General features: G+C 56.8%; 2 protein-coding genes across 10 annotated transcripts in view; one reads left to right on the top strand and one right to left on the bottom strand.

Annotated features, from left to right (window-relative positions):
- The window catches only part of RADIL (Rap associating with DIL domain), a 73,846-nt gene extending 73,151 nt beyond the window's left edge, over positions 1-695 (top strand). For all 6 annotated transcript variants that reach the window (XM_003124271.3, XM_021086022.1, XM_021086025.1 and 3 more), the window contains one exon: positions 360-695. In XM_003124271.3, the coding sequence (XP_003124319.1) occupies positions 360-465 (106 nt within the window). In that variant the 3' untranslated portion in view covers positions 466-695. The remainder of the gene's footprint in view (positions 1-359) is intronic.
- Positions 619-20,305, bottom strand: AP5Z1 (adaptor related protein complex 5 zeta 1 subunit). 4 transcript variants are annotated; one of them, XM_005661828.3, is made up of 17 exons: positions 20,155-20,303; positions 9,976-10,113; positions 9,692-9,878; positions 9,331-9,472; positions 9,088-9,200; positions 8,550-8,718; positions 8,108-8,248; positions 7,923-7,960; positions 7,682-7,844; positions 7,247-7,425; positions 6,724-6,866; positions 6,322-6,462; positions 5,780-5,891; positions 5,406-5,503; positions 4,875-5,007; positions 4,584-4,754; positions 619-4,348 (listed from the first exon to the last, which is right to left on the bottom strand). In XM_005661828.3, exons 1-17 carry the CDS (start codon positions 20,193-20,195, stop codon positions 4,244-4,246), a joined length of 2,214 nt encoding a protein of 737 aa, XP_005661885.1. In that variant the 5' UTR covers positions 20,196-20,303; the 3' UTR covers positions 619-4,243.

Raw genomic sequence — 21,204 nt, 5'->3', positions numbered from 1 at the left:
CCACCCTCCCTGCAAGCCTGGCTTCTCCGGACCCCCCGAGCCGGCCCTGCCCTTCGCCGCCTCGGAGGGGCCCGCCGTCCAGCCTGCCTCCCTGCGGCCCCTTCCTCGCTCCCCTCACATCCGCCCTGCAAGACACACTGGCCCCGTTGGGGGGCTCGGGGGTGGGGCAGCCGGGCTCTGGGCTGGGCAGCGAGGGCACAGGCTCCACGATCCTGAAGCTCGGGCACAGCACGGGAGACCTAACTATCCACTCGGGGTGACGGGTGGGGGTGGGTCCCTTCCCGGGCGCCTCAGGAAGCTCTGCCCGCTGGACCCGTGAGAGACCTTCTGCAGCGCCCCGTCCCCTCCGCTGGTTTCAGAGCCGTGGACCTGATCCGACACGGGGGAAAGAAGATGCGGTTTCTGGTTGCCAAGTCCGACGTGGAGACAGCCAAGAAAATCCGCTTCCGCACACCCCCTCCCTAGGCGGCCTGCACCTGCGGTTCCCAGGTTATGTCACCCTCTGCCCGGCTGCTCCGTGTGGGGCGCGACCTTCGGGGCCCTTGCCGTGGCCCTCGGCCTGTGGATAATGTACATCGTAGTGTGTATTTTATTTATACGACAGCTGGCACCAAGTTGTGATGTTTGTTACAGAGCTTTTATGTTGGGAGATTTTAATGGAGTATAGATTCAATAAACTCTCTTTCGTATTCTTAGAGGGTGGCGGGGCGTTGGAGGCTGGGTGGGCACCATGCTGGCTCCCAGAGAGGCTGCCGCGGGCTCTGTGGAACCGGTCCCCTCCCTGCCAGCGCAGGAGAGACCTTGGGATGACACGGGGATGGTTGGGATGGGGGATGGCTTTAACTTGTCTGCCCTCCACCCTGCTCAGAAACAAGGAGCAGAGGGTACGTGCTAGGCTGCCCCTGGACCCCCAGGAAAAGGGCTAGAGCCACCTGCCCAGCAGAGTGCTCAGCTGATCCCAACGAGAGGGGTTAGAAACCCCCAGAAGGGTTTTGTTTTTTTTTGTTGGTTTTTTTTTTTTCAGTGTCTGCCCTGAAGCCCCCAGAAGGGTTTGGGCTGTTTTTTGTTTTAAATGGCTGCCCTCATGGCATATGGAAGTTCCCCGGCCAGGGTTGGATCTGAGCTGCAGTTGTGACCTACACCACGGCTGTGGCAACACCAGATCTTTAACCCACTACAATGGGCTGGGGATCGAACCTGCAACTCTGCAGCCACCCGAGCTGCTGCGGTGGGATTCTTGACCCACTGCACCGCAGTGGGAACTCCCCCAGAAGGTTACTGAGAGTCTCGACCCACTCTGGGTACCCAGGCCCCCTCCCCTGAGACTCGTGCCCTCCTGATTTCTTCTGATCACTAAACCCGAGCCTCGGCCCTGACACCTGGCTGGCTGGTCCTCGGCTCTTAACCGCATCTGGCTAGTGTCCACCAGGTCACCATCCCTTTACCCTGGCAGGAGGCCTGCCTCCTTGGGGTCAAGGTGTCAGTGGGGCTCAGGCACCTGCACGCTGCCTTTGGCAGGCTCAGCATGGCTCCTGGTGTCGTCACCGTGCAGGGAGCCTGTGGCTGGGCTCTGGGCCGGGTGCCTGCTCTTTGACAGGGACAGACTCTGGGGATGAGGGGTCCTGGCCAGTCAGTTGCAGACACACCCCTTACACGGAAAGGGGTCTGGTGGAGGGAACCCAGCTGCTGCAAGGTGTGTCCTAGGTCGGGCCCAAGCTCCGGCCGTGTGCAGCTCCATACTGCCCCCTGGTGCGCGCAGAAGAGAGGGCAGGTGCCCCGCCTGGGCCCTGGCTGCTGCTGTCAGTGTCTGGCCTCAGGATTCCACCTGCCTTGAAGCCGTTCCCAAAATGCCGAATTAAAGGTACTTTTTAAAAAGTCATTTAAAATGTGATTTGACTGAGATTAAAGTCTTAGAGCTCCAGATTGAAATATGGGCACAAGTGGAGGAAGGCTGGTGGCTGGCTCAAGGCCTGGTCCCTCTGCTCCTCCTCTAGGGGCACCAAAGCCCCCCGCCCCCGCCATGTCCCCTAGAGCCGCTCAGGGGACCCCACAGCACGCAGAGGCCCAGGAGGGTTGGGCCCTGGGAGGGGGAGAGAACCCCAGGTCCCCGCATTGCCCAGTGCGTGAGCTTGGCGCACACTGCAGGGACCAACGCGTTTCACTCTCGTGATGGTTCTCAGAGGTCAGTGCTGTGATCTCCATTTTTCAGATAAGGAGGCGAGCACAGCGAGGCTGTGACTTTCTCTGTCAGCCAGTCAGCGCCACCATGCTCCCAGGACCCCGCATCGGCAACAGCCATCCTTGCCTCTCGGCGGCTGCAGCCGGCAGGCACCCCGCCAGGTGGGTCTCACTCCGCTCGGGCGGCGCCGCCGCCTGCCTGCAGCCTGGCCACGCGACCGCACAGCAGAGGCAGCCGTGCAGAGGGCGAGCCCAGCTTCCCGGGCACCTCCAGTGCCTCCCTGTGCTGACAGCCTGCGGGGCGGCCCAGCCAGTGAGGGGGCCACAGCAGGGTGCGGGCGGGAGCTACAACCCTGTACTCAGATGGGCGGTGAGTCAGCCACCACCCCGGAGGCAGCCAGGATGTGAACTCCAGGCATTTGACTAGACCCTAGCTGCCACGAAAGTCTACCCTGCAAAGAAAATGGTAAGGGAACGTTCTGGATTGTCCTTGGCTCCGTGTGAAGCAGGGAAAAGTGTCCCATCAAAACCCAGCTTCCGAAACTAGTTCTTGGGCACGTTTGGACCCACACTTGCAGTGTCTGGACGGCCTGAAACTGCTGCAAGGGGAGCACTGTTTGGCGTCTGGCAAAAGCAATTTTCTCTAGATGTAACACCCTCCACCCTGGGCTCCCTGGACACAGGTCCCCAGGGCCCTGCAGGGTTGGGGGCCGAGGGAGCCGGGCTGGGCGGCGAGGCCATTGGTGTCGCCCGGGGCTTGCAGGGCTGGGTCTGCCCGGTCCTGGGAGAGTCAGGCGCCCTTTGGCGCAGACAGCACCCATGCCCTGCGGCTCCGCTCCACACGGCTCGGCTCGTGTGCGCCAGAGGCCGTGCCCGCCAGCCCTGTGGGCCTCTTCGCAGTCTCTCAGATCTGCTGAGGCACAACTGGCCGGGCGCCGGGGGTCGCGGACTGCAAGGGGCGCGGCCGAGCCCGCGAGGGGGCGGGGCCAGAGGGCTGGGGCGGGGCCAGAGGCGGGCGCGCCGGGACTCGTGGAGCAGCAGCACCACCCAGTGGCCCAGCTCTGCCAGGTGGTGCTGAGCCGCTGCTTTGGGGCTTGGTCTGCCAGAGGGGAAGCGCTCGGGTGTAAACCGGACAGTGGTAGAAAGGCCTTGCCCACCCCACCCAGGGATTAGACCAAAGTGGACCCGGATTTGCTGGGCGTAAGGCCACGGGAGGCAGATGTCGGGGTCACTGGCAGCACCCTGCCCTGCTGGCCCTGCCCTCCCTCCTGTTGGTAGGAGGCTGCAAAGGTGACAGAGCCTCCACCCCACCCAGCGGGGGCCCCAGAGCCCCAGCCTCGCATTTGCATGTTACTCAGGAGCATGAGGACGTGGGCTGAGCAAGTGCATTTGCCCAGTGGCAGCCGTCAGCCCTGGCAGACGCGGTCCGCGCCCTCGTGTCTGTGACTGTGGTGCCCGCGGGGACACCGCGACTACAGGGGGTTCCCAGCTCTCCCACCAGGCACCGCTGGGTCCCTGGGTCCACAGCAGCTACGGGCCGCCTGAGGGGCTTCCGCCTCCTGGGTGGAGGGAAAGAGCACAGACCCCGATCTGCTCCCACACGGCCTGTAAGGAGGTTTACTTCTGCTGTCTCTCTTTTTGCCCCCAAACAAGGAACAGCAGGACACAGACCAAGCAGCCTCCATTCAGTCCCCAGAGGGGCTAAGACCCAGCGTCGGGTGCTGTGTCACCAGACAGCTCAGCATGGTCACGAGACAAGGGATCAGAAACAAGGGCGCAAAGGGTGAGAACGTGACAGCGCCGAGCAGCACCAAGGGCCCCGGGGCCGCCTCCCCACCCTGCCTGACCCCCGGCTGAGGCTGCGTCCTGACAGCAGGCTCGCGGTCTGCAGCCGGCCCTTCACCCGGGCAGGAGGCCCGCGTCCCTCTCCACCAGGCGGCTGACCGTGCTCAGGGCCAGGGGCAGGGCCGTGTTGGTGTCGCGGTGGTAGCGGGGCTCAGACACCTCCGCGCTGGGCGTGAGCACGAACTGGGCCACGCTGGGCATCTTGAGCAGGTTCAGCAGCTCAGTGGCCCGCGTGAGAACGGCTCGCGCGTCTTCCTCGCCGTGTGCGGAGCCCGCAGCAGGGCTCTGGGCCAGGGTCCGCATCTTCGACAGGAACAGAGAGACCCTGGGGACGGGAGGTCGGGGCCGGTCAGCGGCAGACGTCCCCCTCGCAAGAACAGGAGTCTCGTGGAGGGGCCCAGCCACCCAGCTCGCAGGGCTCTGCTCCGAGAAGGGAGGCGGCGGTGCCCACGCCCCCTGCACCCAGTCCGAAGCCTCGAGCGGCTCGCGCTGTCCAGGACCCGGGATGAGACACCCTCCAAGGCCACCGTGCTTTCCCTCTGCCCACCGGTAACCGGTACCTGGGGATCAGGTCCTGGCTCCGGGAAGCCAGCTTGGTCAGCGTGGTCATGAGCACGGTGATGACCTGGGGGGGACACGCGGGGAGGGCGGCCGAAGGCCGCGACTGCGTGACCTCGAAGAGCAGGGCCTCCAGGGCTTCGAAAAACTTGTTGATCTGCTCCACGGTGCACCTGCGGTCCCAGGACACGGACAGGTACTCGCCGATGGCCCACACCTGGGAGGGGACAGCAGCTCAGCCCCACGACAGTGCCCCCTGTCGGAAGAGGGCAGGGGTGCGGCGGCCGCCTTACCACAGACGTGAGCATGTGCCCGCCGCCGTGGGGGCCGCCCAGGCTGCCCACGAACTCCAGCAGCTCCTTTGCCTGCTCCACCACCAGCGACGGCCGCCGCGTGCACAGCGCCAGGAACTGGGAGCTCAGCACCCTGCCGGAGAGGACACCTGTGGGCCGTGCTGGCGCCTCTCGGAGCCCAGCCAGGAGGAGGCTGGGAAGCCTCGGAGCTGGAGGCCGTGCCGGTCCCTCCAGGAACCTACTGCCCCCCAGGGGGGAGGCTGGGGCCGAGCCACACAAGCCAGGCCTTTAGAAACGGGACAGTCTGGAAGGCTCCGTGGCAGGAGGCTGCGGAGGAGGAGGGACTGCGGGGGGCGGGTCTGAGCAGCGGCCGGAGAAGCGCCTTGGCTGGGGACGAGGGGAGGGACCTGCGGCAACTGCGGGGACGTGGGGACCCAACGCCGCGAGGGACCAAGTGTGCAGCGGACACTCGCCAGGGTCAGTGGACCCGTCAGGTGGGACCGTGGGGCCACCGGAGGGGAAGGTACCCACTTGTGCACGCGGGCTTGGTACCCAGGGACCTCGTAGAGCGTGTCGCTTCTCTCCAGGAGCAGCAGGGCCAGTTGGCTGGTCAGGGTCCCATCAGCAAACTGGGGACAAGAGACAGACTCGGTCCCAGCCCCAGGGAACGCCGTCTCCTGGCACACTCTGCCGCGGTCCTGGCTGTTACTAAGGACCTGGGGCCGCGCACGTGCCTGTCTGGGAGGGACAGGACCCTGGCTGGGGCTGGCGTGTGTGGCCCTTCCCCCGACTCACTGACCCTCGGCGGGACTGGCCCTCTGGGCACCGAGGGAGTTGAGGCTCCGCAGGTCCCGGCCTGGCCAGCCTGCTGCCAGGGGGACGGAGGACCTGGGAAGCGGGCTCACCTGAGTCACTGCCGCGAAGAAGGCCTGGAGCAGGATGGGCACAGCCTCCGCGCACTGGGCCACCCGGGCACAGCCGGCCAGGGGCTGTAGCAGCTGGTGGAGTGGCACCAACCTGGGAACACGCAGCCCAGCCCCTGAGCGCGTGCCCTGGGCCAGCCAGGCTCTCAAACCACCCGTGCTGCCCTCGTCAAAGGCCACCCTGCGTCTCTTGCTGCCACTGCCCGCTCCCTCAGGACAGCCCTGCACCCAGGGGACACCAGAGGGCTGGTTGAGGCCCACTCCTAGGAGCTGCCAAGCCTCGCTCTCTCCATCCACGGAAAGGGGTCAGCACGGCACCTGCTGGCCCCACGGGGTGACGAGGACTGAGCTGGGTCACTGAACAAGCTGAGTCCGGGCGCTGCAGGCCGGAGCTCCGTCCAGGTGAGAAAGTGCGCATGGCCCCGTCCCAGGGCCCCAGGCGGCTCCTGGGTCCCGCCTGGGCCCTGAGGCCTAGAACACCAGGCAGCGCGCCGGCCTCCGCCCTCCAACCCGAGTGGCCCTACCGCTCCGTGGTTCCACTGGCTTTGGCACGCAGCAGGTGCTGGAAAAGAGCCTGGTACTGAGGGTCCCGGAAGGCCTCCAGGCAGCCGGCAGCCCTGACGGAGACGTCCCAGAGCGGCTTCTCAGATGCAGCCTGTGATGACCTGTGAGCAGACAAAGGCCCAAAGCCAGGCCAGGGCATAGCATCCAGCCCGAGGCACACGCCAGCTGGGGCTGGACTCGGCCCCTGCCCTCGAGGTACCCATGGGTCAGGGAGAGACTCCACCAGGCAGCACAGTACCATCTCCAGGGCTGAAACCAGGAGCCGCGGGGTGGCTGGAAAGGCCTGGGGGCCATGTGGACACAGGAGCCCCCTGCGGGGAGGGAGCTAGTGCTGCAGAGCCCCGGGCACCCCTCGGGCTCACCTGAGCTGCAGGTCCAAGGCCGCGGTCAGACAGGGCAGGTCCAGGAGCAGGTCCAGCATCTCCACGGCCGTGCCCGCGTCCACCAGCGACGGGAGGAGCGCCACAAACTCGGCGGTGAGGGGCGGGCTGCTCCAGGCCAGGAACTGTGGAGACAAGCAGGCGCCCAGATGGGCGGTCTCGCCACGCCTCGGCCTTCCCTGGGGTCCACGAGTCGGAAACAGGCCCTTCGACTTGCTGTCACGCTTATTTTTGCTGCTGCAGTCTTCACGTCTCTGCCAACTTGGCGCCTGTCATCGTCTTTCCGATTAAAGGACTACATCTGTGCTTGTGGAGATACCACAGGGTGACATGCCAACCAGAAAAGACGCCTCAACAGCCCTCAGCACCGAAACGGCTGGGCTCCCAGGGAGACGCCCCGAACCCGCGCGGCGTCTGGGGGCCTCGGCTGCACCGCACCGCCTCCCCCAGGGGCCCTGCACACCCAGCCCCCAAGCCCTGCGCCGGCCACAGACGACGCGCGTGCCTTGAAGAGGTTGGGGAAGCTGCTTCTGAGGACGCCGAGGTGTCTGCCGAACAGCGGGAGGCTGGCCCTGCAGAACTGGACGAACTCGAGGGCCAGCAGCGGGCTGTGGAAGTGCTCGGCCGGGATCCTGGTGCACAGGTGCTGGTAGACGGCTTCCGCGTCCACGGCCGCGGCCTCCCCTGAAAGGCGGCAGGCCGCTGTGGCTGGCGAGGGCCCCAGGGCCTCAGGCCGAGCCTCCAGGACACGGAAGGCGGACACGGCCGCCCTTCACGAGAAGAGGGAGCTGAGCGGGATCCAGCTCCTCCGGTGTCTGGCCACAGACCCCCTCTTCTGGGTCACTGATGGGAAAGTTCCTTGCCAGGGGCTGGGAACAGGAAAGACCCCCCCTTGGCCGGGACTGCCCTGCCCTGCCGTCACCCGGTGGAGGCGGCTCACCGTGGTGCAGGAAGAACTGGGCGACGGGCAGCAGCGCCCGCACGCAAGTCGGGTCCCCGCACAGCCGGGCGTGCAGGGCCCGCAGGCAGGAGAGGGTGCGGTACAGGAACGAGGGGTCCTGCCTGCAGAGCACGTCCAGCACCAGCACGGCCTCCACCAGGCACTGGGGAGACACCGGGGCTGCTCAGATGGAGCCGCCAGAGCCCAACCGCCCGCCCGCTGCCCGCCCGCGGGCACTCACGGCTTTCTGCAGCTCCGAGTCCGCCTTCCTCAGGGCTCCTGGGGGAAGGAAGAAGGCCACCTGGTCTCTGCGTCCCCATCAGAACCGCCACACGAGAAGGCACGCGTGTTCTGGACGCTCGAGGAGAGACGGTGAGCTCCCGGGCCCTGCCTCTGTCACCCTGTGGGAGACTGGCCCAGACTCACGCCGGTTGCTCTGCTCGATGAGGCGCTGGCAGTACTCGAAGGCCTTCTCCCGCAGCCGCTCCTGGGGCGGCAGCAGGTGGCTGGCGGTGGAGGCGGCCGAGAGCACGGACAGCGTGGAGCCCTCCAACTCCGACCTGTCGTCTGGAAGAGGGAACACCAGCTCAGCTGACGGGGGAGCCAGCCGTCCAGGGGCGTGAGGAGAGCCCCTGTCGCAGACTGCCACGCCCTGGGGTCCACGCCTGTCCCGTGTGCTGCTGCCTTCACTGGGCCCTCATGGTGGAGACAAGCCCACACTGTCTAAACCGCTGGCGGGCTGCAGAGGAGGCAGCCGGAGCAGCTTTCTCAACAGGCCTCCTGCCAGATCTGGGCAGGGCCTCCTGGTTCCCCGTGAGGCTCTGCCGGTGTCACCCAGGGGCCCGCCTGAATCCTGTCCACGTCCTACCTGCGTCCGGGGTGCTGGAGCCCCCAGGGCCGCCGTGCAGCAGCCAGGCCCGCAGCATGGAGAAGGCCTGCACGTTCAGCCACTGGTCTTCCGTGAAGTGCTGGCCCGTGGACAACACCGTGAAGAAGTCCGTGGCCACCGCTCCGTCCACCTCGGTGACAGGGCCTGGCTGTGGGAGGCAAGGAAGGACACGCAGTGCTGCTGGGCCCTGGGTCCGAGGCCAGAAAGGGCCGAGAACAGGGCTCATGGCGCACGAGCCGCGGCCCTGGCCGCCCACGCCCTCAGAGCTGAGCCCCTGCACGGCAGCTGCGGGAACGCAGGCACCTGAGCTGCGCTCACAGCCCGTCAGACACGTGACCCTGGCCAGCATGTCCAGGGCCTCGACGACAACAGAGCAGCACAGGCTTGGGGGCTGTGACCCCGCCCCAAAGCCCGAGTAGGGATGGGAAGGGGGTGGTTCTGGAACCAGGGCCCGTGTGAGGGCAGGAAGCGGGGACAGTGGGCCAGGGCCGGGGAGGTGCCGCGTCCCCAGCCTCACCTGCCGGGCTCTGGGCGTGGAGAAGAAGCCTCCGGAGGAGTGCGCGATGCCCTGCTGGACGCTGGCGTGGCGGAGCCAGTCCCCCAGCCTTCTGTTGAGCGTGTTGGTCTGCTCTGCGGCGTGGGGGGAACACCGTGGGGCACGAGCTCAGCCCCCCTGATCAGGCTGCCAGAGGCACCGGCAGGGTGTCCTGGAAACTGGGCAGCTGCGTGGCGGCCCCGAACCTGCGAGGGAGGGGGTTACCTTCGTGGAGGGCATCTGGGGCCAGGTTGGTGACCTTGGACACAACCGGGAGAAGGTGCCTCAGGCCGGGCCCCTCGGGCTGCCGGCTCTCCAGGACTCTGAGGGCGCACTGGCCCACGCTGCCGACCTGCCTGCGGTCGCCCTGCAAACCCCACATGGGCAGAGCGTGAACGTGGGCCCACCTTTGCACCTACAAGGCACGCACGCCGGGGTTTCCCGGACCCTGGCTAACCCCCGCCTCCCTGCATGGAGGGGAAGAATGGGGGGGACCCACACCCCGGGGGAGCACACTGGCCTGCTGGTCCTGAGGCTGGGGCCACCCAGGGCAGGGCCACGGCTGGGGCGGCAATGGTCACGCTACCTGGGCCAAGAGCACAGAGGCCACCAGTCCCAGCTGCTGCGTGTTCTGGACGCGGTCACAGGTCAGGCTCAGGCTGCGGGAGGGCGACACCTCTCTCAGGACAGCAGCGCAGAGGAGCTGGAGCTGCTCGGGGCAGGTGGGCGAGCAGAGGGCGGCCTGCAGCAGCTCCACGCACGGCTGCTCCAGCCTGCAGGGCAGCGGGCGGGTGGAGCGTGTGTGAGTGCCGGGACTGCCAGCGCTGCTGCCCGGGGCCCGGGCACGGGGCCCAGGTGGGTCGCGCTCACCTCCTGCCGTGCTTCGTGGCCGAGACGATGAGGAAGAGCCTCCGCAGGGCATCGAGCGCGTCGGGCCCCCAGTCCTCCCTCCCCAGCAGCGCACAGACGCGGGAGCAGAGCCTCCCCAGCTCCTCGTCCCGGATCTCCCTAAACCAAGAGACGGCACTGAGGCCAGAGACACTGCCCCGGCAGGCGTGGCGGAACGGCTCTCGGGCTGGGGACTGGCCCCACTGAGCAACGTTGAGAAGCCGCATGTCACCGAGGAAGGCGCTTTCCAGTACCAGCCCAGCCCTCGTGCTGACCAGGCACCGGCCTGGGCCCTTGGCCCCCCCTGCCCGGCAGGAGCTCACCCCCAGCCTCACGACAGCCAACCTCGTGACCAAGACCCCGGGCAGTCAGACGGGGGTCTTGAGGCTCAAAGGGGAGAGAGATTCAGTCTGAAATAAGCTCTTTCTCAAAAGATGCTTTCAGTGAGTCTTCAACTTCTGGGAACAAGAGTTCACTCATATATGAAAGGGCAAAATATTATGACATGTTCTTCTAGAATTTAACTTAAAAATATAGCTACTGAGTATGTGTAACAGATAAGAAACTGGAGCAAGCGTCCGGATGGAGTCCTGGCTGGAGGTTTCCACGCCAGGGCAAAAGGCAGCCCACCAACAAGCCCCCACTGGAGGGGTTTCGGGGGCTCCAGGAGAAGAGCCCCCTACACAGCCAGCCCCCGCCACACGTCCCCCCCACCAAGCCTTGGCTATGGCCCCCACACCCCTGCCGCTCGAGCAGAGACTGGAACCCTGACCCAGGAGGAGCATCCCCGGCCCACGAGCTTGTGGAGGGGGGTCCCGGGTGGCTCCTTGTGTCTCCTGCTCTCCCCTGAAGGCCGGCAGGTAACTCCCAACAGGGGCCCCACCCCTCCTCGCCCCCGCCTCAGCCGCACGTTCTCACTCATCCAGCCAGATGGAGATTCAGGCACCCGCATGCCCCAGGGCGGGCGGGCGCGGGGCGAGGGGGGAGTTGCCAGGCCGGCCGGGCTCTGCTGCTCCATGGGTCTGCTGCCCCCTCGCTCGCGGGTACAACCGGGACTCTTCCCAGAAGGGTGGTACTGCTCGTCCTCGTCCCAAACGAGTCCCTTCCGACACAGCCCATGTCGCAGGAGTCCTTCTCAAAGGCCAGTCTGCCCGCGCTACTCTCAGACCCCGACTCCCGGGCCCTCCTCACGCCCCGTCTCTGCCGCTTGTCGCCCCGGCAGGACCCCCGGCCTCAACCCAGCCCCAAGGGCCCGTGACCGCCCGCTTCCCGCGCCGGGCAGCGCCGGGCTCACTCCGCGCTGCGGGGTAGCTGTCCTGACCCTGGGGCCCCCGCCCCCGGCCCCCGAGTCCCGCTTAGTTGCCTTCATCCTGCCGCTGAGCTTCCTCCACTCTTGCTTTGCGTCCCTGGGAAATTCAGAGCCAAACTAACACTCACTCTTGAACGCTGCCAAACCTTGGGGATTTGTTTTAAAGGGCCCCCAACCATCAAAGGCTTGATGACATAGGGAAAACTCGTACTACAGACATACATACAGTGAGACCGCAGAGTGAAGAACTTCCCTCACAGCCTACCAGAAAGCAATGGCAGCACCCAAACATTTGAGTTAAAGACACTTCACCAAACCCGACGGTCCCTCACCCACCCGCCCCCCCAAGGCAGGAAAGGAGATTTTTTTAACGAGGGCTCTTCCTCGGCCTTGCAGTTCACGACTTTATGACTGAGGAGAAGATGAGCTGAGCGTTCTGAGTGGGTCTCGGTTCTTGGGTGTCTCGTGGCAAGAACTGTGGGGCGAGCGCGTCACACCTGAGTGACAGGCTGGCACTGAGAGGGCACTTGGGGGAAGAGCTGAAGGCAGAGCAGGGAGCGCGGTGCTCGCCTCCCCCGGCCGAGTCTGCGGCGCGAGCCTCGCTCACCGACAAGCTGCAGCCACGTGGAAGGGAACGGGTTGGGACGGCGCCCCTCGGAGGGGGACACAAGAGGAGGGGACCGCACAGGCTCCGAGAGGCTCCTTGGGAGCGAGGGGTTCACACCACAGCTCAGACACCCCAGCCCGCGGGTCTGACACCAGGAAGGAGGCTCCCACGGGCGGCCTGAAGACCCGGTGCGGGGGGCGGGCGGTGAGCAACGCAGCCTCCACCGGTGAAGCGCGCACACGTGCCTGCTCCTCCAACAAGGCGGAGGACGCAGAGCAGGACAGCCTGGGGCCCCGGCTGGGGGCCCCAATCCCCCCGGCGTGTGGCCCGGCCCCCGCCTGTCCCGGCCCCTCCAGCTCCACAGCAGCAGCCACTGCTGGGGAAGCACACCCTTGAGGGGGCATCTGAACGGAGGGAGGGTGGCCACTGCGGCCCCTCACGGAGGTGACACACTGGGAGTGTCTGGAACGGGCCCAGCTCTCAGCCCGACCCCCTCCCGCAGCGCTGCGGGAGCAGGGAGAACGGAGACAGAGCGGGAACTGAACCAGCTGGCGCTGGACCCTTGGGGCTGCTGCTCCAGCACCTTAGGATCCAACCCCGCCCCAACAGGGCAGTGACACCCACGGAGTGGAGATGCTCCAGCAACCCCCCCCCCCCCCACACACACACACCACCAAGGTGACAGCTGCCAGCACACCCTGCAGGTAAATGAGACCCATGCTGGCTTAAGAGCCAGCTCTCCTGCCAAAGCCCCCGCGCAGAGGCAGACTATGGAGGAATGATTCCACACAAAGACACGGCTTCAAGGCCTGGAGAGGTAACTGTTTCCCCTAGTTTCTTACAGAAAAAGCAAAATGCGAAGCCAGAGGAATTTAAGTGAACAACAAAAAACCCAATAAAAAGAATACTTAAAGAATTAAAAGTATTAGTAACATGAACGCTAAATGAACTTGGGAAAAGAACAGATGAACACAGAATTTTAACAAGGAACTAGAAAATATAAAAAAGAATCAAAAGAATACAATAACTGAAATGAAACACACACTGGAAGGAATTTCAGGCAGCCTAGGTGACACGGAACACACAAGGGAGCTGAAAGATAGATTAATGGAAGTCACCCACTCAGAATAGCAGAAAGCAAGCACATTTTTAAAGATGAGGACATTTTAAGAGACCTCTGGGACGAGAGCAAGCACACTAATGATGGCATTACAAGGATCCCAGAAGTAGAAGACAGAAAGGGGTCAAAAATGTATTTGGTGAGATTAAGGCTGAAAACTTCCTGAGCCTGAAGAAAGAAAGAGATACCCAGGTGCAAGAAGCCAAGAAACCCACACCGAGAAGCCCATACCACAATTAAAACAGCAACAGTCAAAGAGAGGCAACTCTCGTAAAGCTGTCAGTGGGTTTTCCTGCAGAACGTTTGCAGACCAGAAGGGAATGGCAAGATATATTTAAAGAGCTGAAAGGGAAAACCCTACCAACCTTGGATAGTCTACCCAGCAAGATTATCATTCTGAATTAGAGATAATGTCTCAGAAAAGAAAAAACCAAGGGTTCATCAATACTAAGCCCACCCTCCAAGAAGAATTAAAGGATCTTCTCTGGTGGAAAAGAAAAGGCAACAACAAGAATTTACAGGAAAGGAAAAATCCCACTAGTAAAGGCAAGTACAGAGAAAAGGCTGTGGGTCCAGCGATTAAAGAAGACAGGACAAAGACCAATACATATGAACCCCATTTCACCACAAATCGAAAACCCACAAGAGATACGTAAGAACTGGAGCGAGAAGAACACAAGCTCTCTCAGCAAACCTCAAGGTAAGACGAGAAAAGAACTATAAAAACAACCAGAAAACAAGTAACAAAACGGCAGTAAGTATACACCTATCAATCATTCTATACATCAACGGACTAATTACTCCAATCGCAAGACATAAGGTAGGTGGCTGGACTGAAAAAAAAAAAAGACCCTATCTATATGTTGCTTATAAGAGACTCACTTCAGACCTAAGACATACACAGACAGTGAGAGGGTGGAAAAAGATATTTATGTAAATGTAAAGAAAGCCAGGGCTGCAGTCCTCATATCAGACAAAGTCTGTAACAAAGGACAAGAGCATCAGAGAATCATTAGAGAATCAACACAAGAAGAAGATGTCACACTCACGAACAGGGATGCACCTCTTAGTGCATCACCTAAATGTACAAAACAAACACTGACAGCCATAAAGGGAGAAACTGACAATCAGACAGTAACAGGAGGAAATTTTAACATTCCACATACATCAACAGACAGATCATCCAGAGAGAAAATCAAAAAACAAACAATGGTCTTAAAGGACACAATAGACCAGCTGGACTTAATCAATATCAACAGGACATTCCACCCAAAAACTCAAGGAGACACATTCTTTTCATGTGCCCAAAGAATGTTCTGCAGGATAGCTCACATGCTAGGTCACAAATCTCAACAGATTTAAGAGGACAAATTCTATCAAGTGCTTTTCCTGACTACAGTGGTATAAAGGTAGAAATCAATTACAGGAAGAAAAATGGGGAACACCCTAACAACACATTACTAAAAAAACAATGAGAAAGGAAACTGAAGAGAAGGATGGATTGGCAGTTCCTGTCGTGGCTCAGAGGTAACGAACCCAACTAGTGTCCATGAGGACACGGGTTTGAGGTTAAGGATCTGGCCTTGCTGAGAGCTGTGGTGTAGGTCACAGATGCGGTTCAATTCAACCCCTAGCCTGGGAACTTCCATATGCCACAAATGTGGCCTTAAAAAGACAAAAAAAAAAAAAAAAAAAGAGAGAGAGAGAAGGATAGACTTAGAAATTATCATGCTAATGAGAAGTCAGTCAGAGAAAGACAAATATCATATGAGATCACTGATATGTGGATTCTACTAAGGGATACAAAAGAATTTATTCACAAAACAGAAACAGACTCAAAGATTTCAAAACCGAATTTATGGTCGCCAAAGGGGAAATATGGGAGGGGGTAGGGATAAATGAAGAGGTTGGGATTAACATACACACACTACTTACCTCTAAAGTAGAAAAGTAACAACGACCTACTGTATAGCACAGGGAACTCTCAATACTGTATAAGAACCTATACGGGAACAGAATCTGAAAATGAATGGGTATGTGTATCTGTGTAACTGATTTGCTTTGCTGTTCACCTGAAACTAACATAACATGGTATGTCAACCAAACTCCAACAAACCTTTAAAAAAAGAAATCAGAGAAGAGATAAAAAATTACCTCAAGACAAATGAAAAAAAAAACACATTAAAAAAGTCTACGGGATGCAGCAAATGTAGTTTTAAGAGAGAAGTTCACAGGAATACAGGCCTATCTCAAGAAAAAAAAATCTCAAACAACCTATCCACCTACCAGAAAGAAAAGGCCCAAAATCAGCAGAAGAAAGGAAATAAAGATGAGAGAGGAAATGATTAGAGAGACCAAAAAACCAACAGAAAAGATCAGTGAAACCAAGAGCTGTTTTTTCCCTCCCCCAAAAGATAAAATTGATAAGCCTTTAGTCAGGCTCATCAAGAAGAGAGAGGGCCCAAATAAAACAATAAAAGAGGACAAATTAAAACTGGTATCACGGAAATACAAAACTCCTAAAAGAATACTACCAATAGTTATAGGCCAATGAATTGGACAACCTAGAAGAAATGGGTATATTTCCAGTAACATGTAATTTTTAAGACCAAATCAGGAAGAAATAGACAATGTGAACAGATCACTCATTAGCAGTGAAATTGAATTAGTAATCAAAAAACTCCCAGCAAACAAAAGTCTAGAACCTAATAGCTTCACAACGGAATCCTACCAAACATATAAAGAAGAGATAATAAGAGTTCCCCTCATGGCTCAGCAAAGAACCTGACTGGTATCCATGAGGACCCAGGTTCAATCCCTGGCCTGGATCAGTGGGTTAAAGGATCCAGCATTGCCCTGAGCTGTGCTGTAGGTCACAGATGTGGCCTGGATCTGGAGCTGCTGTGGCTCTGGTGTAGACCAGCAGCTGCAGCTCCAATTTGACCACTAGCCTGGGAACTTCCATATGCCACAGGTGTGGCCCTAAAAAGAAGAGATAATAGCTATCCTCAAAATTATTCCAAATTCATTCTATGATATCAAAACCAGCTAGACACTACAAAAAAAATTATAAGCCAATATATCAGATGAAGATAGATGTAAGAATACTGAACAAAGTATTAGCAAACCAAATCCAGCAATACATACAAAAGCTCATACACTATGATCAAGTAAGTGGGACTTATTCCAGGGTCACAAGAATGGTTCGATATCTGCAAGTCAATCAACGTAATACACCACCTTAATAAGAGCAAGCATGAAATTCACATGATCATCTCAATAGATACAGAAAAGGCATTTGACAAAGTTCCAAATCCATTCATGATTAAAAACTCTCATCAAAGTTGGTATACAGAGAATGTATCTCAACATAATAAAAGCCATCATGACAAACCCACAGCTAACATCATATTCAACGGTAAAACGCTGAAAGCTTTTCTTTAAAATCAGGAACAAGACACGGATGCCCACACTCACCACTTTAGTTTAACACACTACTGGAAGTCCTAGCCACAGCAATCAGACTAGAAAAATAAATAAAGGCATATCAAATTGGAAGGGAAGAAATAAAACTGTCACTATTTGCAGATGACGTGATACTCTGTGTAAAAAAGCCTGAAGTTTCCACCAAAAAACTATTCGAACTAGTAAATAAGTTCAATACAATTGCAGGATACAGGATTAGTATTCAGAAATCTGTTGCTTTCCTATACACTAGTAAACAACCATCAGAAAAGGCAAGAACACAACTTTACTAAACTCATGTTGAAAAGAATAAAATACTTAGGAAAAACTTAACAAAAGCAGTGAAAGACCTATACTCTGAAAACTAAAAAACAGTGATGGAGGAAACTGGAGATGATACAAAGAAATGGAAAGAAATACCGTATTCATGGGTTGAAAGAACATTGTTAAAATGGCCATACTACCCAAAGCAATCTACAAGTTTCATGCAATCCCTGTCAAAGTACCCATGACATTTTCCACAGAACTAGAATAAATATAATGAACCACAAAAAACCATGACTAGACATAGCAATCTTTTTTTTTTCTTTTGGTCTTTTTAGGGCCATACATATGTAGGTTCCCAGGTTAGGGGTCAAATTGGAGCTGTAGCTGCTGGCCTACACCACAGCTACAGCAACGTGGGATCCAAGCTGCATCTTCGACCTACACCACAGCTCAGGACAACACCAAATCCTTAACCCACTGAGCAAGGCCAGGGATCGAACCCGCATTTTCATGGATACCAGTCAGGTTCATTAACCACTGAGCCACGACAGGAACTCCTAGAATTACCATTTGATCCAGCAATCCTACTCCTGGGCATTTATCCAGAGAAAACCATAACATGAAGAAATACATGTACCCAATGTTCACTGCAGCACTATATACAATAACTAAGACGTGGAAGCAACCTAAATTGTCCATCAACAAAGGAATGGATAAATGAAAATGTGGAGCGGACATAAAAAGGCATATAAAGGAATAAAATAATGGCACCTGCAGCAACATGGATGGGCCTAGAAATTACCATGCTAAGTGAAGTTAGACAGTGATACACAAAGGTCACATGTTATCACTTATATGTGGAATCTAAAAATAAGACACAGTGAGCTTCTTTGCAGAAGGGGAAACTGACGTGCAGACTTTGAAAACTTACCCTTACCAAAAGAGACAGGTGTGTGTGTGGCGGGGGATGGGCTGGGGGTTTGGGATGGAAACACAGTAAAATCGGGTTGTGATAATGGCTGTACAATCATAAAAACAATAAAATTCACTGAGTTTAAAAAAAGAAGGTCATTGGAAAGAAATCTATAACAAAGAAGGCAAGAATATATAATGGGGAAAAGACAGTCCCTTTAATAAGTTGTGCTGGGAAAACCAGCCACATGCAAAAGAATAAAATTTCATTTTCTCACACCATACACAAAAATAAACTAAAAATGCATTAAAGACCTAAATGTAAATAAAACTGGAAACCATAAAACTCCTAGGAAAAAAAAATAGGCAGAATATTCTTCGACATCAAGTGTGGCAACAATTTTTTAACTCTGTATCCTAATACAAAGGAAACAAACCCCAAAATACAGATGACATCAAATTAAACTTAAAAGATTTGCACAGCAAATGAAGCTCCCCTCATGGCTCAGTGGAAATGAATCTGACTAGCATCCATGAGGACGCAGGTCGGTCCCCAGCCCTGCTCAGTGGATTAAGGATCCCGCTTTGTGGTGGCTGTGGTGTAGGCTGGTGGCTACAGCTCCAATTCGACCCCTCAGCATATGGGACCATCCGTATGCTGAGGGTGTGTGTGGCCCTAAAAAAAAAAAAAAAGAAAGAAAAGACAAAAACAAACAAACGAAAAAGATTTGCACAGCAAAGAAAACCTTTGATAAAACGAAAACACAACCTGCTGAGGGGGTGAAAATATTTGCAAATGTTATAAGGGGATAATATCCAAAATCAACCAACAGCTCATTCAACTCAGTATCAAAAAGCCCCAAACAACTCGATTAAAAAATGAGCACAAGACCCGAATAGACATTTTTCCAAAGAAGACATACAGATGACCAACGGGCACATGAGAAGACACTCAACACAGCTATCATCAGAGAACCGGAAACCAAAACCGCAATGAAATAATACCTCACACCTGTCAGAATGGCTGTCAACAAAAAGACCACAAGAGCAAAAGTCGAGGAGAAAAGAGAACCCTAGTACACTGTTGGTGGGCATGTAAATTGGTGCAGCCACTACGGAAAACAGTTCCAAAAAAAACTAAACATGGGGAATTCCTGCTGTGGCACAACCGAGCACTGGGATGAAGGTTCAATCCCTGACCCAGCACAGTGGCTTAAGGCTCTAGCGTTGCCGCAGCTGCAATCTGATCCCAGGCCCAGGAACTCCATACGCCCCAAGGCAGCCAAAAAAGAAAAAAAATAAATAAAAATAGAACTACTTTTAATGATCCAGCAATTCCATTCCTGGGTATACATCCGAAGAAAATGAAAAGACTAGTCTGAGAAAGTACATGCACCTCAAGTGTTCACAGCAACACTACTGACAATTGCCAAGATACGGAAGCAACCTAAGTATCCATCTAAGGCGTATAAATCAGGAAGATGTGGCATCTAGTCACAGTGGAACACCACTCAGCCGTAAAAAGAATGCAATTCTGCAACTGGTAACAGCATGGATAAACCAGGGATGCTTAGTGAAAGGTCAGTCAGAGAAAGATAAATAAGGCATGTTATCATTTCCATGTGGAATCTAAAAAATGAATGAATACAACGAAACAGATTTACAGAAACAAATAATAGTGGTGGTTACTGATGGAGAGAGGGACACGGTCAGGATAGGGAATTAGACATACAATCTGCTCTTTCATAAAAAGATACATTGCACATCACAGGAAAGACAGCCAATATTTCACAATAACTTCAAACAGCATATAATCCACAAAAATACTGAATCATTACGTTGCACACCTGACACTCATCTGTAAATAAACTATACTCCAATTTAAAGATACCTAGTTTAACACAGCTCCTAAATTCAAGTGAACTTCGACTGTACTACTGGGACCTGAATACTGGAATATCTGTACAACGCGGAAGGAAACAGAGACTATTCAGGACTTAGAGAGGGTGCTACAAATCCTCAAAACACTCCTCTAACAGAATTTCACCTGGTCACTTTGACCTTGTGTATTTCTGCCCTCTTCGCCGCCTTTAGAACCTAGTATGCATTCAAGATCTTGCTTGACTAAGACCACAGAGCTGCAAGGATCTTAATCTTCCCAAATCCACTTTGGGGGGTTCTTCTCAGGTTTACCAGGAGCCCGTGGTTCTGACTGCATTTTCCTCTCTCGAACAAGGAGCACCAAGACTGCCCGATGGACTGCGGGGTTTCAGTCCGAGCTGCATCTGCTTTCCCTCAAGACTGCTTAGCCGGTGAGGAAGGGGCTTACGGAAGCCACCTCCTCCGGGGCCCGGCTCGGCCTTCCCGGGACCTCCTCGGCCCCCGCGCCCGGCCTGCGTGGCCTCCCCGCCCCCCGAGCCTCCCGAGCGGGACGGGCTCCGAACCCCCGCCAGGCGCCCCAAAGGAAAGGCGCACCCCTACCTGGCCTGACGGAGCAGACTCTCGGCCCCCGCCGTGAACATGCCGCCGCCGCCGCCTCCACGAAACGCAGCCCGACAGTGGCGGTCGCCGGCCACTCCCGGAGCACAGCCCTCCGCAGCGCCGGCTTCCCGGTCGCGTCACGTGACGCATCACGTGGGCAGGGCGCGCAGGCCGCCGACCAATGGGCTTTGACGGAGCGCTCAACGCGGGGCGGGGCCTTCGGCGCTCGGGCCGCGGGTCCTGATTGGCTCCTGGTCGCGTTTGCGCGCTTTGGGCAGCGGGACCTGGGCTCCTCGGGACCTCTAGACCCCCGAACTTCCGAGCCCGGAGCTACGGCAACCAGGACCCCTGGGCGGCGCGGGCTCAGGGCGTCCGGCGCCGTTAGGAGCCGCCTGTCACCGGCCTCAGCAACTTCGCTTTTTCAGTAACACAGTCCGCTCTGTCCCCTGCAGCCTCAGTGTTCGGGGCGGCCTGAAACTTAGACCAAGGGCGGTTGTGGGCTGGATCCCTGTCCAGCGGTTTGCAAGGAACAACTGCGGCCCTCAGTTTTCTTTTTTGTCTGTTTTTAAGGTCTGCACCCGTGGAGTATGGAAGTTCCCAAGCTAGGGGTCCAATCGGAGCTGCAGTCGCCAGCCTACACCACAGCCACAGCAACGCTGGATCCGAGTCACCTCTGCGACCTACACCAGAGCTCACGCCAACTGCTAGATCCTTAACCCACCGAGCGGGGCCAGGGATGGAACCTGCGTCCTCACGGATACTAGTCGGATTCGTTTCCACTGTGCCAAAATGGGAACTCCCTCCCAGAGGTTTTTTTAATTTAATTTTTTAGAGGTCCCATTTTATTTAGCACCTATCATAGGCTGTACCTGCTGCTTTAAAAAAAATCTTACTCAGTTCTCACCCTAAATCACAGGCTATGGATACTTATTTTACAGCCGAGGCAACAGGCTCAGAGCGGGAAAGTCAAATTCTAGTAATTCTGAAAGGTGTGTTGGCCACAGTATCCCCACCCTGCACACTGCGTGGGGACACAGGGCGATACTCTGG

The sequence above is a fragment of the Sus scrofa genome, chromosome 3 (assembly GCF_000003025.6).
Source record: "Sus scrofa isolate TJ Tabasco breed Duroc chromosome 3, Sscrofa11.1, whole genome shotgun sequence".
Classification (NCBI taxonomy): Eukaryota; Metazoa; Chordata; class Mammalia; order Artiodactyla; family Suidae; genus Sus; species Sus scrofa.
Note: the sequence above shows the minus strand (reverse complement) of the source record. Positions and strands in the feature narration are given on the sequence as shown.